At 39.1% G+C, this 18197-nt stretch overlaps 1 protein-coding gene across 1 annotated transcript in view; it reads right to left on the bottom strand.

Annotated features, from left to right (window-relative positions):
• UGCG (UDP-glucose ceramide glucosyltransferase) overlaps positions 1–18197 on the bottom strand; it is a 56899-nt gene that overhangs the window by 10943 nt on the left and 27759 nt on the right. Inside the window, exons 3-6 of the mRNA XM_014073196.2 lie at positions 9472–9574; positions 7114–7215; positions 5847–5959; positions 4298–4476 (exon numbers count right to left, since the gene is read on the bottom strand). Of these exons, the coding sequence (XP_013928671.1) occupies positions 4298–4476; positions 5847–5959; positions 7114–7215; positions 9472–9574 (497 nt within the window). The remainder of the gene's footprint in view (positions 1–4297; positions 4477–5846; positions 5960–7113; positions 7216–9471; positions 9575–18197) is intronic.

Genomic DNA, 18197 nt, shown 5'->3' with positions numbered 1-18197 from the left:
GAGTTGTGACAGCTGCACGATCAATGCCTGCGATGACTGCAGTACCTGCAATACCTGGTTTCTGATGCTTCCCAAGAGCTCTGGCAACAGGGAGACCTGGCAACTGGTGGTGTCGATGATGGCACCCAGGTGCTACAGCCTGGTGGTCAGATGCAGATGACTCTTTTTCTTGTTGATAGAGAACCCGTGATGTTAGAGGGTTCACAGTGTGTGCTGCAGGTCTTGCATTGCTTGTTGCTGTGATGACTGAATGAGGGTGTCTTCCAAGTAGCAATGCACGTGCCCCGGGCAAGATTTCAGGAAAGCCGCCACCACAGCTAGGATCTTTGTAAAGGTCCGAGGTGCTGCGGAAAGGCTGAATGGCAGAGCCCTGTACTGGTAGTGGCTGCCTGCATAAAAGAATCTCAGGAATCTGCCGTGAGCTTTGCGAATGGGGATGTGGAGGTAGGCCTCCTTGAGATCTATGGATTTTAAGAGATCTCCCGGCCTGATGCAACCCAGAATTGACTGAAGGAACTGCATCTTGAACCTCCGGTATGCTATATGATGGTTTAGCTTTGTTAGATCAGGGATCTCCCTCCACCCCCTGGAGTTTTTTGTGGCAAGGAAGAGTATTGAATAAGACCCTGTCCTTTCCTGACCTGGTGGAACCGATTCTAAGGCGTTTATGAGGTGAAGGATCTCCTGTTCCATGAGAGCCCTCTTGACCAGACAGGAGGGGGTTGGACACCAAATGAAGTGTCAGGGGGGTGAACTCTAAGGTTAGACCTATGCATATCATCCAAAGGACCCACTGGTCCGATGTGATCTGTTCTCATTGGGTGTGGAACATCTGGAGATGCCCTCATATGGGAGCCGTCCGCTGATGGCCATTTATAATATCTGAAGGGTCTGGAACAGGACCCTCCGCGATAGGGACGTTTATGGTTGTTTATTTTTATGGTTGTTTATTTTTATGGTTGTTTATTTATTTATTTTATTTATTTATTTAGAGAATAAAGTTTAGAGAAGGACTATTGACGGTTTCTGCCACGAAAGGGCTGACGGTCCTGGGACCTATCCCGTTGGAAGGAACTGGAGGTAGATGGCTGCTCCGAGTTCCGAAAGGGCTGCTTCCTATAAGTCTGGGAATCCTTGCGGTCAGATTTTTTGTTGACCGAAGGCATGACCTTCTTTTTGTCCTTATTTCCAACAAGGACAGGATCTAGGGCCTCCCCAAAAAGCTTGCCGCCCTTAAAGGGAGCCGAGGCGAGCTTCCACTTGAGTGCATATCCGCGTTCCAATGCCTGAGCCATAAGAGGCGTCTGGTGGTGACATTAGAGGCCAGGGATCTAGAGGCAACGTAGTAGCGTTCAGGGTGGCGTAGCAGTGTACTCTGTCGCTGCGATAATTTTGTTAACATCCTGCCTTAATTTGGTATCCCCAGCCGGGAGCTTGGCCAGGAGCTGTCTTAGCCAGAGTAGCGCCACCCTGGACAAAAAAGACACAGAAGCGGAAGTTTTAATGGCCCAAGCCGCCACCTGATGAGTCTTTTGGCAGGCGTTCTCAGCTCTTTTATCATCCGCCTTGAGCCCTTCTAATAGTTCAGGAGGGAGCACTGAATTGGAAGTGAGTGCCACCACAGGTGCGTCCACGGGAGGCAATTTCAGTAAGTCTTCCAGACTTGGATCAACCATGTACAATTTCTTGTCATTGCCAAGGGTAGCAAGGGTGCCTGGCTGCACCCACTGCTTTTGCACTACATTGAGAAACAATTTTGGACCTGGCATAATTTCCAGAATAGGTTCTGGCTCCTCAAAGAGTCCCTCACTGAGGTCCTCCAGTGCAGGAGCAGCCGAAGCCAGGGTGCTAGTACCCAAGGTGGTCGAGGCTTTAGCCTTGTTGAAAATAGTCTTGAAATGAGCATACTTGAACAAGCCAGAAAAGGCCGGCTTGTCGGGAACAGCAGCCTCATCCCCGGAGATTCTGATTCTAGCCCTGGACCTGAGGTCCTCCTCCCAGTCAGAGTCCTCACTGGCCAAGGATGAGTGCAATGACTGAGGGAGCTGGGCCTGAGCAAATCCCACCCACCCCGACCCCGGGACCTGCACAGGTGCTTGGCCCGTTGCAACATGCCAGCCTCTATCTCTTGGGAAACGGCTCTGGCAATGACATCCTGCATTTCTAGGGAAAGATTGGGTCCCCTATCTTCTGGGTGGCGTGCTCCGGGTGGGGGCTGAATGGCCGGTTGTTGGGGTGCAAGGGGCCCCACTGTGACCAGCTCCTCTTCAGGATCAGAAGGACATGCAAATAGGTCTGCTCGATCGGCCATAGAAGACCCAGGGGAGCCTGCCATTGCAATGGAATCTGCAGAGGAGAATTCCTGGCATTCATCTTCACTCTCCAACATTGGAGGATCCTAATCCCAGGTGAGTGATCCCCATGGGAAACAGGCCCGGAAGGCTGGGTCTGTAATTGAGCCCTATAAAACTATTTTTCTAAAGCCTTTTGGCGTCTGATGGCATCTCTGTCTAGGCCCAAACTCTGCTTAGTCCCCTGCCTAGAGTAAGGCTTGCTTGCTCTGATGGCCTCCCTGGCTACCTTGCCAGCCTGTCTGGTACAGTCCCTGCTGATGGAGGGACCAATCTGTTGCTCCTCAGGGAACTGGCTGCCATGATTGAATGTGGGGATGTAAGGCCTGGAAGGTAACTTTCCCCCACTCACCACCTCAGATGAAACTGACCTTAGCACTCTGGTGTAGAGGCACTGAAGGCAGTGGCAAGCAAAGCTCAGCAGTCCTTTGATTGGTGAAGGAAAATGCTGCGAACTCCAAGCTCCCAGCACCCAAGCTGGTCAATTAATGTGGGGCGCGACCACATGGGCCACAAACTTCCGCTGCTGCTCTCTACTGTAATAGTGGAGCTGTGAGTTGGCAAACCTGCCATAATTCCAGACAGGAAGGCTTCTAGCGGTGACATGCAAGAGACAGGCAATCAGGTGGCTGTAGCTACTTTTCGCAGCAAAAGTAGGTCAACAAAATGGTGGCTGGAGCTTTGATCCTCTCAAAATGGCAATCACCACCATGTGTGACCCTCTCAAAATGGCCGCCACCACATGCGATCCACTTAAAATGGCCACCTGCATACACCAGAGAGTTCTGAGACTCCATGACAACAGCCAGCTCATTCAGAAGCACGGTCAGCAGCAACAGATGTCCCAGTGGGGTTATGATCACAGTGGTATCACTGCGATCGTGCTGGCATCGCCACTCTGACCCACAAGCCTTCCCCAACAGCAGCCTGCAGCCCCACGGCACCCGAGCAAACCCAGGACACTGGAGAGGCTGAAATTGGTGAGAACCAGGGAATTAGGTTAAAAGGAAAACTCAGCAAGCCTGCTCCAATATATCAGGAAGAAGAAGATAAATTTTGTAGTAAAATAGAAAAAATAGAGTTAGCTGAATTGGGCTAGCTGAATTGAAAAAATCTGAGGATTATACAGCACCAGAGGCATGGCTTAAAGTTTCAATTCAGTCCTGGGCAGATTGGCTGCATTTAACTCATGCTTCGACTCTCCAGAGCAGCACCCAGGAAAAAATAATGTAACTGTACAGAAAATAAATTATGATAGATTGGCCTCAGTGTCAGAAAAAAAGGAACTTCCTTTTTTCTCAATCTGCAACTTCATTTTGATGAAAAAAATTCTAAACATGATTGGAGAAGAATCAGTTTAATTGGTATAATTTCCCCTCTGGGAAGGAAACAATACGTACTTTTAAGGTTATAGAATAATTCAGAAATGATTTCTGAGTTGAGAGGAGAATATCTAAATAATTCTCCAACATCCTTTATTGCAATTTTTAGAAATAGTTTATACCAGAGGTCTCAAAATTGCTTTCCGAGAGCCACCCTGTAATTTACTCATACACATATTGCCAAGAGACTAGCATTAAATATAAGAAAAATATTTGTTTTGCAGTAATTTAATTTAATAAATTTATTTTTACTTGAATGCAGTTGTATTTTTGAAATTTATTTACTAAAAACTTTGATATTAGTATATGAAAAAGCTTTAGTGTTGCAGCCTTCAGACTACCAAATGAGTGCTCAGGTAGCACTCATAACAAGTTAAGCTTGAAATCCTTAGTTCATAGACTAGTTTACTGTTTTAATGGCATAATGACATGACTAAGTGACAATTTTTACTTTCTTTAAACCCTTAATAATATGTTCTACACGCTTTGTACAAACAACTAAACACATGGCAGATTATGATAAACACTAAAGGTAAACTTTTCCTGAGAACATTAACATCATACCTGTCAGCTATTGCTTTAGCCATAAAGTAATCTTCAGCAATATACTGTGCAAAAGCTATAAGTCCTCCAGCTTGGTCCAAAACATCTTTTCTCATCAAGCAAGACATCCCTGTTACACATTTAAAGCCAGTTATATGGGCAGAAATGTATGTCCTTGGATGGGAAGTACCAAAATATACCTTTAAAAAAAAATGTCTTGGTCATGGTTCTATAGTGTGCCTTATTATTACATTTAACATTTGTCATAGATTTTTAAATATCTACTTGCACAAATATACAGAGATAGCACAGTCTTGTAAAAATATGTAGTAAATATTTGAGCTTCCTTGGATTTTACCAGCCATTTGTAACATCTTGCTCATCTTGTATACAAAAGAACTTTCTCATTATGCAGTCATTCTTATTTAATGCAAATTGCAATATCCAAATAAAGATTGCCATTGTTTCTATATTGATCTGAAAGTAGATTATCTTAAAACTGAAGTTCTGAAGAGTACTTTGTCACTACTTCTGTTAGTGAACATATTGTATATAAATAGATGATTATTCATCTACCTACTTCAAACAAAATGAGCCCATAACATAAAACAGTTGTATGAATTTATCTACATTGCCACTTTTCAGTTTTTCTGTTCATCTAGAAGTCCCGTCCCCCCTTGGTATTAGTTAAATGACTACAAAGTCAACGTAAGTACAATAGAAATTATGGGTACAGCAGTAAAAGGGAAATAACAGGAGAAAGAAAATGGGTGCAATAAAGTAAACAGTATTACAAATATTTTGCTGTAATAATATTTTTTTCTAATCCAATAACAATAAACTATTTATTTGTACTATATATGATGTTTCTACTTGAATTAGCAAACAAAAAGGTTGTGGCAGTAAGCACTATTCAATTCAGCATTAAGGCGTAAAGTTAACAAAGCAAAAATAACTGAAATTTCAAATCAAGAAAGCAATATCTGCTCAGGAACCAACTACAAACAATTGATTCCTTTATTGTCAATATGCCATTGTATATGAATTAAGGCTGCTATATGTTCCACTTAGGAAACTATGAGTTCATGCAATTCTTTATAAAGATGTTGGTTCATCCAAATTTTAAAAATTGCTACGTCTGTGGTACTAGCAATGTATTAAAATTCAAGAACTCCAAAGAAGTTATTAAATGCTGCAAGCAATGGTCTCCTACAAAAATATAGGCTACAATGAATGAATCATCAGAAGAAGGAGGGAATGCAAACAAGTCTTTTCACTCAAAGCTATTAGAAATCTCTACATGTAAAATGCTACATGGAAAATTAATACACTTTTTGCATAACAAACTGTCAGCAAAGTATTGATAGTTAAATACCATTATTCACAAATATCAGACTATCTAGAATTATATTTTGGAGTTAATATATGAAGACATGGAACCAATTTTACTACAGTAGCGAATATTTTTTGTAGTAAAATGTTTACATTTACTGATTTTTTCAGCTTTAAACTATTATAATTTTCAAAAATTTAAGCCTATGAAACTGAGCAAACATAAATGAAAACTTACCTGTTCTAGAGTGGCAGCAAAGCCCTGTCTATCTGCTACATAAGGCAGGCCATGAACCAAACCCACTTTTTCAGTCATTTGATTGGCCATATCTGTTAGTGTATCTGGGTTAACTGAAAATAAGAACAGTGGTTAACATCAATGGCTTAATGTTTTAAAAAGTTGCTCTCAAGTAGTTAGGTTACTACTTCACAGTATAAAATCTTATTATTTAACCAACAAGAAAAAAACCCAATGTAATTTCCTAGTTCTGGCTACTTTGCTGAACATTATAAAAGTGAGGGGGATTAATTTTTTGTTGCAGAGTCCTAATGTGACTTGATAACTCAGTAATTACAGGAGTAATCAGAGTCTGGAGAATAAATATCATCCACCTGAGGTAGTTGCTATCCTGCAAATAGCAAATACAAGCATTGAATGGGGAGAAAAAACACTTGTGGGAGTTCCCCAATGATTTGCCTCCAAGACATCGTACTTGGAATCTGAAAGAGATCCTGTTCCATCTAGATACATAAATGGAAAGTTGGCATACATTATTATATTTATATTCTGCCTTTATTTTTGGATTGCTAAAACATGTGTACATAATGCTCCTGCCTCCTATTTTCCTCAAAACAATCACCTTGTGAGATGGATTGGGCTGACATAGAGTGTGATTGTCCCAAGTATACTCAGCTGCCTTTCATGCCTAGGATAGGATTAGAACACTTTGCCCACATCAAACTAGTTCTAGCTTCATTTTTTTAAAGAATTATTTTCTTTGAAATAAAGATGAAGCTACACAAGTAGTTATTGTGTAATGACTTCCCTAGAAACATGCCAACCCTTCTAGGATAGATAGACATACAGACATATTGTAGAGCTCAACTGGGAGACTACACAGGATAGCAAGAAGCAACCTCAACAGTTTGTCTCCTCAGTTTTTCCTAATTAATACAATGGATATTTAGAACAGCAATTTCCATCCGTGATTTTGAGAACAGGCATTCTTCCCTCAATGGCTGCCTGTAGGGAGTGACTTAAAAGGCTCCAAAAATTTCAAACAACAATATGACAGTATCCATATGTTTCATGTTACCTTTGACTCTTACATCTTGTGCCTATGAGAATGACTATAACTCCATTTCCACAAAATTTGTAATGTCCTCTTGGCAGAATGTAATTTTATTAATATTAATACCATTTAATATTATGTTACTTATTTCAATAGCTTGCAATCAGGACCTTTCCAAAAGAACATTCTGTGGTGCTGAAAGAAATCACTTACCTCTAATGCCACTATCACAGATCCATATGAGATCGTATTTGGCAACTTCATATGCTGGCATCAAATTGTTGATCTTTGGATTTATTCCAACTTTTTTACCACCTTAAAAATAACATCTAAGCTGTTAGTCATTACCACTATCAAGAAATAAATATTGTGTAAACTCTATATCTCTGAATTTATTCATCCATCCGTATACTATACAGAGTTGCTTGAAAAAGTTAAGGTACCTCTATTCAAATGGCACGTTTCACTGTATCTACAAGAGAACAGAACCTGACACATCTTCTACAATGATCTAAAATTAAACATGGTATCCTTCTGCAAATTTGACTGTATACTTTGTATTTATGTGCAGTTGTTTATAGGTTCAAAATATGAAAATAATGAATACTATTCAGAAGTTTGGATGTCTTTTCAGTCAGTAGTTTGTAACCTCTCAGTTTGCAGAAATAAGCTTCCAAATGTTTACAGTAGCTAACTAAAATACTTTCTGTTGTTGCTTTTAGATTTAGTCTTCTAGCTCAGAAACTTTCTTAGGTCTCCTAGCATGCATTGCATGCTTAAGATTTCTTTGTACATTTTAAATAATATTCAAAACTGGAGGCTTAAACTTTCCTGTAAGTACATCATGGAGCTACGTTTTAGACTTATTTTCTGAAATATCCAACTTTTTTCAGCCTCAGCTTTGTGAAGAAGTGAATGACTGTGGGATACCAGCTCCTATGAGTTCTTAATATTTAGTCAAACCCACTCTTCCTTCTACCTACACAGTATTTCCTGTGATAGAAGCTATCACATAACCACTAAGCAAAACAAAGTCACTCCCATGCTTAGTGGTTGGCAAAGCTTTTCAAACATTTCAAATTAATCACAGTTTTCTTTTGCATACTTTGCACCATGAATGAGATCAGAGAAGAGATTTCATTTGCTAAGTTTCTCACGCAGGGCCCTGCAATCCACTGTTCCTTCTAAGGTGCATGGCTGCGCAGCCGCACACGTAGCAAGAAAACCCCGCGCAGCAGTTTCTAACTGCGGCGCAGGGGCCTCACAAACTCTAGGGTTAGCACGGGCGCGGGGATGGCGGCAGGAGCTTACGCAGCACAGCTGGTCTCCTAGGACCTCCTAGGCACCGGCTGCGCCGCTCATTACCGTCAGTCGCCCCGTGTTCAGCAAAGCAAACGTGGGGAAGTCCTTTGCAGGCGGCTAGAACTGGCCGCCCACAAAGGACCTCCCCAGACTTGTTTTGATGAGCACGGAGTGACTGACGGTAGTTTGTGCCAGCCACGGCCACTCAAACTAGTGTCAGTCGCCCCCGTGTTCAGCAAAGCAAGCCCTGGGAGGTCCTTTGTGGACGGCCAATCCTAGCCGCTTGTGCCTGGCGCTGCGGCTGAAATAAACCCCCAAAGCCCCTGCCGCCACCAGAATATCTGCTGCCTCCTCCTCCTCCTCCAACAGCACTGCCAGATTTGCCGCCCGACGCTGCGGCTGAGGTGAAGCTGCCAAAGCTCCCGCCAGCACCCCTGCCCAGCTGAGGTGTTCCGAGCGGAGGGGGAGGCACTGCCGCCACTGCCATGGGTAGGGGCGCCAGTGGGAGCTTTGGCGGCTTCACCTCAGCTGCAGCGCTGGGCAGCAAATGTGGTGGTGCTGTTGGAGGGGGAGGAGGCGGCGGCAGCAGTTATTCTAGTGGTGGCAGGGGCTTGTTGGCATCTTCAGCGTCAGCCCTGCCCCCAGTGAAAAAACTGAAGATGGAGCAGATCCACACAGATGATGTCGCCACAACATGACTGGAGGAGGAATTCTGGGAGTTGAAGTCCACAAGTCTTAAAGCTGTCAGGTTTGAAGACCCCTGAGGTTTTTTTCCCTAAAGGGTTATGGGTGCAAGGATCTTGTATATATACAATATATACAAGACTGAACTGTGTTTAATTCTACACCATGTAGAGGTAATATTAAATTCTGTTCATTTAGTTCTGTTCTTCTCTCTCTCTCTCTCTCTCTCTCTCTCTCTCTCTCTCTCTCTCTCTCTCCCCCTCCCCCTCCCTCCCTCCCTCCCTCCCTCTCTCTCTCTCTCTCTCTGTCCCTCCACTTTCTCTTAGCTCAAATTACCACACAGAGCTGTTGCTGTTGCTATGGACATATATTCATTAGCATATAATAATATAACTTCTCATTTGTCTAGCTAGTCCTCTTCTCAGAAGGTGCCAAGCAAGAAAAATGTATGGTAATGACATGCCACCAGCACACTAGTTAGAATATTAACTTATTATTCCAGATTTCTCTCCCTGCTTCAGTTGGTTTCTTATCAACTTCTCCAAAAAATTATTAAAAGGGAATTTTGATAACTTTTCTTCTTACCTATAAATAATCTTGCATCAATGTTAGGGTATTTTCCAAGCAGCTTTTTACACACATCAATGGCAGGATCATCATGATCTTGCACACAAAGAAGCACTTCATACTGGGAACAGAGAGAAACAGGCAAGGTGTTATATTTGCTAATTTAGCAAATGAATTTATCAACAGTTCTTACCAATTTTGGACCGTTTACAATATCCTAGCAAATAATATAATAACAAAACTCTAAAAGTCCCTAAAAGTTTAAGAAAATATTTTGAGTCTTTCCTGAACTTTAATAGGGGCATGTCTCAATTCCAACTGATGTTTATTCTATAAATTAAGCCTCATAATAGAAAAAGGAGAATAGTACATATTTCTACAAAAAAGCCTGCAAAAGACACTCCCTGAGTTATTTGAGATCATAGGATGGATGAAACAGGAGGAACACTTCTGCAGATAGCTTCAACCAAAGTCTTCTAAGGCTTTGAAAGCATTTTTTTCAGCAAAAGTTATATTGGAAACAATTCAATAAATTTACCTGGATTTTCACAATTATATTTTTATATGTCCCTAACATTTAAACAATACTTCTTTGCTTTAGGAATCTATTAAAAAGTGTGTTTTAATAAGCACAAATTCAATTTCAAAGGAAGTTTAAATTGCTATCAATTTATATTTCTATAATTTGTCCTTTAATTTCTTAGTTTAGAATTTGGTTATATTGCTGAAGGAATTTAAGCAATACATTTTCTGTAAGTATTTAAGGTTTTAAATGCTGAATATGTATTAATGGAAGTTGGATTAAAAGACAAACATGTTTTTACTATTGGAGGAGGAAACATCAATAACCTGCATCATGCCTATTAGCCAATATGCAAAAGATCTGCAAACTCTAGTAATAAAGATTAAGGAGCAAGGTGAAGTATATTTCTCCCAACAGTCTGGGTCCTGATTTTACAAACCTAAGGACGGAAGACTAAGTCAACTTGAGCCAGTCAGGATCGAACTGCTGGCAGTCAGCAGAATTAGCCTGCAATACTGCATCTAACACTGTGCCACCACAGCTCTTCAATGGCACTGTGTAGAGCAGTCATGAAGTCTTGGAAAAAATATTCATGTGCCAAACAGATGTATTCTAGAAAAATCAAATTGTACAAGGTATGGTATTCCCTGTGATACTCTAAGGAAGTGAAACTTGAACTTCAAAGAAGTAGGATAGGAAAATATAAATGCTCCTAAATTTAGAGGTTTTGGAAAATACTTCTGATAATACCATGGATAGACAAGAAAACTAACCAATGGATCATTAAACAAATTGACCCGGACTTCTGATTCAAAGAAAAAATAACCAGGCTCAAATTATACTAGTTTGAGCACATTATGGAAAAATATGGCTCTTTGGAAAAGTCGTAATGCTGGGAAAGGTGAAATGAAAGAGAACAAGAGGAACAAGAGAAATAAGGTGAATGGATTCAGTTACAATGGTGATGAGTATCTATGGAGAGTCTCAATCAGCAGGTGATGGTTGTCCCAAAGATGCCTTTCAAAAGGCAACTGGACTTCCTTTGTTTTTTTCCTTGAAAATGTTTCACTTCTTATCCAAGAAGGTTCAGTTTGGACTGAATGGTGGGGAATTCTATCTGTTGGTCACACACTCGGTCCTTAGCTCTCAGAGAGTTTTTGAGGTCATTTGGGGGTTTATCTGTACCCTCAGGGTCACCAGAATCATCTGAAGTGACATCATAGATACTAATAAAACACACAGAAACAGAAGAACAAACCCAAATTAGAGGGGATAGTGACATGTTAGAGAACTGATTGATGGCAGAGAAATCTGTCAGACAGAGCACTTATCTAACAGAAAATAATGTGTCCCCCCACAAAAAGGACTAAATTTGGTGGTAACACCAGAATAACTACCAACTGCAGATCTCATCACAGCAACATAGTCAGCTATCAGGAACAGTAAACTGGTAGAACCAGAGGCAGAACAATTAAAGATGAAGGCATCTGTAGCCCTCGCCAGTACTAAACCACCCCCTTCAAACCTCACAGGTGAGCAATGATGTCCCTAAGAAGAGACCCAAGCATCACCATCTTACAAGCTGATAAAGGAATATGCACAGCTATTCTGAACACATGACTACAAGGCCAAGGTGAACAATTTTCTGAAGGACACTGAAAAAGGTCATCAATTTCCTGAAACAACTACTGAAGGACAATGCCATTGACAAGCCATACTACCACCTTTACCCGGCATATATGGACTCCCCAAAATCTACAAACAGGGATCTCCACTCAGACCAATTATCAGCAACATCAACTCAGTCACTTTCAAAACATTGCAAAACATCTAAATACTTTATTAGCTCCTCTGGTTGGCAACATCATCTATCATATTGACAACTCAGAGGACTTGGTCAGCAATGTTTGGAAACTAAAATTGGACCAGGATGAGACATTGCTTTCTTATAATATCACTTCACTCTTCACCTGCATTCCAATGAAGCTGTCATAGTAGGGAAGAAACTATTGCTACTAGACAGAACATTAGGAGACAGAACTAATCTCAGTCCAGACCATGTATGTATCATGCTGGACCTCTGCCTGATTATTACCTATTTTAAATACAATGAAGGTTTTAACACACTAAGACAGAGTTGCACCCTGGGTTTACCTTTGGCCCCCACTGTGGCCCAATTTCTAAATGGGAGAAGTAGAAACCAAAGCCCTAAACTCCTTCACAAGCATTCTACCCACTCACTAGTATAGGTATTTGGATGATATTTGGGTCAAGATTAAAACACAGGAAGTGAAAGATCTTACCAAACACATCAACACTTTGACATATATATTAGGTTCACACAGGAAGGTGTTAAGGAAAATAGTCTGGCCTTCTGAACCGTGCAGTATACATTAAGGAAGACAGAAGCCTCAATATTGAAATATGCAATAAACCAATGGTGGGTTGCAGGCGGTACGGCCCAGTATGGGCATACTGGAGCCTGCCCAGAGCACTGGGTACTGTTCTAGTACGATGCTCCGGAGGGCCTGCCCGCCCGCCCTCGCTCTTTACTGGCCTTTAAAGTCTTCGGTGCTTCTGAGCACGGGCATGGCGGATACAGTGCCTACATGGCACTCCGCTGAGCAGCTGGAGTGTTGCAGAGGTGTCCCTGGACAATAAGATGCATGCACGTGCTGAGCGTGTGTACGTACGTGCTGCGTGCATCCATGTGGATGACGCCGGGCCTCTTCCAACCGTACCAGTTGGAACGGGATCCAGAACCCACCACTGTAATAAACCCTCACACACAGATCAGTATTTACATTTTGATTTTCACCACCCACTGGAGGTAGTTTTCAACTTAACAACCATAATTTGAATCCAAAATTTACGTTGCTAAATGAGATATTTGTTAAGTGAGTTTTGCCCCATTTTATGACCTTCCTTGTCACAGTTGTTAAGTGAATCATTGCAGTTGTAACATTACTAACACAGATGTTAAATGAATCTGACCTTCCAAATGACTTTGCTGACAGAAGGTTGCAAAAGGTGATCACATGATCTTGGGACACTGCAACTGTCATAAAGATAAGTCAGCTGCCAACTATCTGAATTTTGATCACGTGACTATGTGGATGCTGCAACAATTGTAAGTGTGAAAAATGGTCATAAGTCACTTTTTTCAGTGACGTAACTTTGAACTGTCGCTAAATGGACTGTTGTAAGTTGAGGACTACTTGTAGAAAATGGCAATGATTATCGTGCTGAAGGTATGCCAACCAATAAAGAAGGAAAAGAAAAAGAACTAAAACACATCAAGGAAGTCCTCAGAATTTTTGGCTTCATGAAACCCAGAAAAAGATCCATTAGGCGCTCCATAAAAGATAAAAAGAAGAACAAGGAACAAAGCAATGTTGTCACTGCATATATTGCAGGAATATCTGAAAAGCTCAGCAGCATTTTCAACTAACATATATGCACACCTTAAACTCAAGAATACATTCAGGCAGAAGCTTGTCCACCCCAAGGATAAAACACCCAGACACAAACTGAACAACATGGTATATGCAGTACCATGCAGTGAGACCATGCAGATCTGTACATTGGGAAAACAAAACAATCACTTCACAAATGTGTAGCACAACACATGAAAGCAAACCCAGCAAGACAAGATTCAACAGTCCATTTGCATCTTAAAGACCAAGGTCACTCTTTTGAAGACAACAAAGTTCACATTCTGAACAGAGAGCACCATTGGTTTGAAAGATGGATCAAAGAAGCCATCTCTGCTAAAAACAAAAAGCCCTTTCTCTACAGAGGGAGAGGGATACCACAGGGATACCTATCTCCTGTCTATAACACAGTCTTTTCAGAAGCCCCAAGAAGGTTCCACACCCATTTGCACTCTGTTTCAGGTGACCATGAGGGTACAGATAAATCCCTAAGTGGCCTCAACAACTCTCAGAGAATTATGGACCAGATGACTACAAGGGAATATAAATCTTTCCATTCCCCATCACTCAGTCAAAACTGAAGAAGCTTCTTGGAAGAGAAAACAAGCAAAAAACCCCAAGGAAGTTCAGTTGCCTTTTGAAAAGCCTCTTTGGGAGAATGGCAATAAATACATCATTGGAAGACATGGACAAGGCTAGAGATAGGTTGCCATGGAGAAAATTTATCTATGTGGTTATTAGAAGTTAAAAAAAACTTGATGGCACATAATCAATCAATCAATCAAATATTCTGGAATAACACTATAGTAAGCCTTCTATTTCAGAAAACAGAAAAAATATTTCCTTTTTTTGAGAAAGTTTCATCCCTTTTGCAAATATAGCCAACATACACCTTTCATTATGACGGAGAAAACAGGAAACCATTACTTCCTTTTCACACAGAGTAGAATACAAAGTTATATATGACACATATATGCAAAGTTGAAAGATATATAACCAGATTTAACCACAATGAAATTCCATTTGATATGTTAAAAGGCTCTTTTATAAGGTTCTGTAAAACTTAGCTTTTGATTATTAATCTTCTCATAACAGGAAAAAATCCATTAATGAATAATATTTCAACTTAATTTAACATATGAATCATCTGCTCAACCGAAAATAATGCTTTAAAGTATCATTCAAATTATTGTGCTACATTATTGAAAAACATCATTTAAAACTTGTGTAATTACATTCAGTTCAAATAAAATACCATGCAAGAAGAAAGTGAACTTCTAAGCTAATCATTACTAAATACTTCATAATCTCAACATTGTTAAGTAGAAAGACTGGAAGGTTGAACTGTATGATTTTCTCTAATCCTGCTTGCTATCCAATCAAAATATTTATGCACTTCAAAAATACTTACAAGGTAGTTTAGAATCAAATTGGATAAACTATGCACTTTTTTCCATATCATAAAGATGGCTATTAACAAAAACCAGATTAAGCTTTATACTGCTACAATATCATGAGATTCTAACAGGTGCACCATGAAACTTCAACATGTTTTAGCACATGCTATAATGAGCATGAAGACAGCAGCTTTGGAAATAATTGCAAACTCTGATAAGACTTTCTCTTTTTACAAGCTAAATATTTCACTTTGCTTGCCACATATGGAGCAATGTCTCCAACAAGACTTAAGATTGAGAGATGAATAAGATTCAGAGATGAATGAGATTCAGAGATATATGTACAGATGGTGATCTTCCAGACAGCTTGGCCTTAAGCCATTTAGAATTTTAAAATATTAAACTCACAACACTGTGAAATGAGCCTGGAAATTAGGCTAGGAATCACTATAACTAATTGGAAGATGAAGTTCCAATAATTGTCTTGTGCTTTATTTTGAACCAATTATAATTTTCAAATATTCTTTAAAAGTCAATCTCATGTACTAGATTCTTAAAGATTTCCAAAGCGAGAGTGACAGACCAGCAATTTTCATGTTGATCTGGTTGCAGCTGAAATATCAGTTGAAATTAATAAAAGATTATTTGGGCCATAGTAGTTTTAGAATCTGAATTTACAGTATGATAAAAACTCCCCAAAACTCCCCATGATATTAAGAGGAAGTTTAAAACTTTCCAGAAACTTGAATATTGTTCAGCCAATTGAGTAATCACCCAACTATATATCCATTTTATTTGAATTAAATATCGTATTTGTTCATCCTTCTCCCATCCATTACCATTTCCAAGCATTGACTTCCACTGCCCTAATTGTATCTGCTAGGCAAAAAGAAAAAGAATTTGATATCAGTTCTTTTGGATATCAATATTTTTATTTCTACATATACACCCATCTTTTCTCCCTTCTTTCCTCCTTTCCTCTCTTCCTCCCACTCTTAAAGACTGAATGTCATATTTAAAGCTCTACATGGCTAGGACTGGATTCTCTATATGACTGCTTCAGGTCAACTGCCTCTGAATCTCACCTACATAAGAATCTTGGTGGGATTCTGAAAGCTGGCATTCTTTATTGCCATGTTTTGAAATTCCATTCCCATGGCGATTTAGTCCGTTCCTTCACTCCAGGCTTTCCAGAAAGCAGCTAAAATTTGTCAGTTCCAGGTAACAGAGGAGGAGGGCATACTGTGATGAAGGTCTGAAACTAAGAGGTGCATGACTTTGTCTGCTATTGATAGTTTGGATATTGCCATTAATTCAGTTTACATTACATTTGGGTTTCTTTATTATTTTTCAGAGTTGTATTTTTTGTTTTTGATTGTCAGCTACTCAGATTCTTTAAGAACAGAGGCATACAAATAAAATAAGACAATCAATCACTCAATGGTATTAGCAATAATTCCATGCACCACTTCCTGGAAATGGCCCATCAGAGCAGAGCTGAGCCCCTGATCTTACCACTAGTGTTTCCTCACACCCAACTCAGTATATACCTAGAAGAATATGAGGAGTGATAACATAAAATAGTGCCAAGAAATCCAGGAATCCATTTTTCTTAAAATCATTTGGGAAAACACAACACTTGCCTCTTGTTTCAAGCACACTTTCATAGAGTCTGAGTCTCCTCAATTTCTCAAGAATGCCATACACCCTTCTGAACTTAGCAAACTATTCCATCCCAACTAAATTAACAAATGAAACAAATGTTTGAGCACACAAAGGCTCTGGCACAAACAACTAAAATTCAGCCAACAGAAAGGTACTATCTTACAAAAATATGTATATTCACACAAACAAAAAATTCTTAAAATAACCCATTTTTCAAAAACACTATTTTTTCAAGGATGCAGTGCAAAATTAACTGTCTTAATTACCTATTATCTCATATTCATATTAATTCTATATTTTTCATAATTATTGATATCTCTGAGAATAACTAAAAAGCTGTGCTGTAAACTTCATTATATTGGTAATGAAAAAGGATGGAGGATATTTATATGTAATAAATGGTTGTCCCAATATCATTTTTAATTTATGATATCAGCTAAAAATGGGTTTAAAGATGTTAATATGTGCTAGAATATATATATCAAAATTTGGCATTTATCAATACATGAAAGTCTATGGGTTTATCAAATATGGGATACAGTCAATTATTACATTATGATGGAAAAATAGCCTGGAGGAATGTGTGTTCTTTCTCCTTATACATTGGCTTGCTATCAATATAATATAAAGGCTTAATATTTAATCAAAACAATTTTGTCTTTAAAAATAAGTTTAATGTTTCACCCCTCCCTTTTCTCTCATATGTTTTGAGTATTTCTGTTAAGAATTATTCATGTAGAATAGAATAGAATAATGTAATTTCAACCTGTTTCATGACATGCTAAAATAAATATTAGCACAATCAACTCTATATGTAATATATTAATTATTTTGCTGCTCCCATTTTTGGAATAACAAAAGTAGCTTTGGAAACATTGCTTCAATCATTGTTCATGGATTAAAGAATACTGTCCTTCTGATAAATAAAGTTTTTTATTCACTACAGTTCAATAACTGGTTAGTTTATAAAACTCTTGATTTAAAACATTCGCTACTTACAACTATTTTTGTTTGGCACAGAACACTACATATATATAATTTCTAAAATGTTGCTTTGGAACCAACATTTACCAATAATCATTGAATGATTCCTAAAATCCCTTGCCATTTATCATGCTGCCTGTGGTTGATAAAAGTGTAGATCTAGAGGGCAAAGTTTGTGTTTCCTAACCTAGCAGTAAACAAACAACAGAGTCCTATTGATTTGTTATTACACTATATGCTTTATTTAGGGATTTTCTTACTGGACTTATTCAGGTTATTTTTAACACCTCCTTTTCTCTTTCCTTTTTCAAATGGAAGACAATGACCCATTTGCAGCCTAAAAAGTCCATTTAATCTAGTGCTATTATTTGAATTCCAAAAGCAATATTGTAACTAAAACATCTACACGTTTTAAATAACCCTGGGGATTGGCCAATGATTACAACTTATCTCAGATAATATTAATCAAGGCAATATTAATTAAAGTGCTGCTTAAGTTTGATAAACTCTTATTGAATTTTCAATATGTTTGCATAAATGTGACCCAAAATGTAATATGTTGTTGATCCAAGCGCTAAAACCAGATAAAAAGAACCCAGTTAAACAAATTACTCAAAAACTTTATATTTGTGACCCTTGATAAAGTTGATAAACCATGCTTTTATGAAACTGTAAACAAGAAATGGATATTTAATGTGATGGGATTTATAATACAAATAGATCTGATTGGTAGCTTATTCC

This window comes from Thamnophis sirtalis, unplaced genomic scaffold (assembly GCF_051295495.1).
Source record: "Thamnophis sirtalis isolate CommonGarterSnake01/CBP01778 unplaced genomic scaffold, rThaSir2_p1.2 scaffold_5, whole genome shotgun sequence".
NCBI classification, from domain to species: Eukaryota; Metazoa; Chordata; class Lepidosauria; order Squamata; family Natricidae; genus Thamnophis; species Thamnophis sirtalis.
The sequence above is the reverse complement of the archived record's forward strand: the minus strand, read 5'-3'. Positions and strand labels throughout refer to the sequence as shown.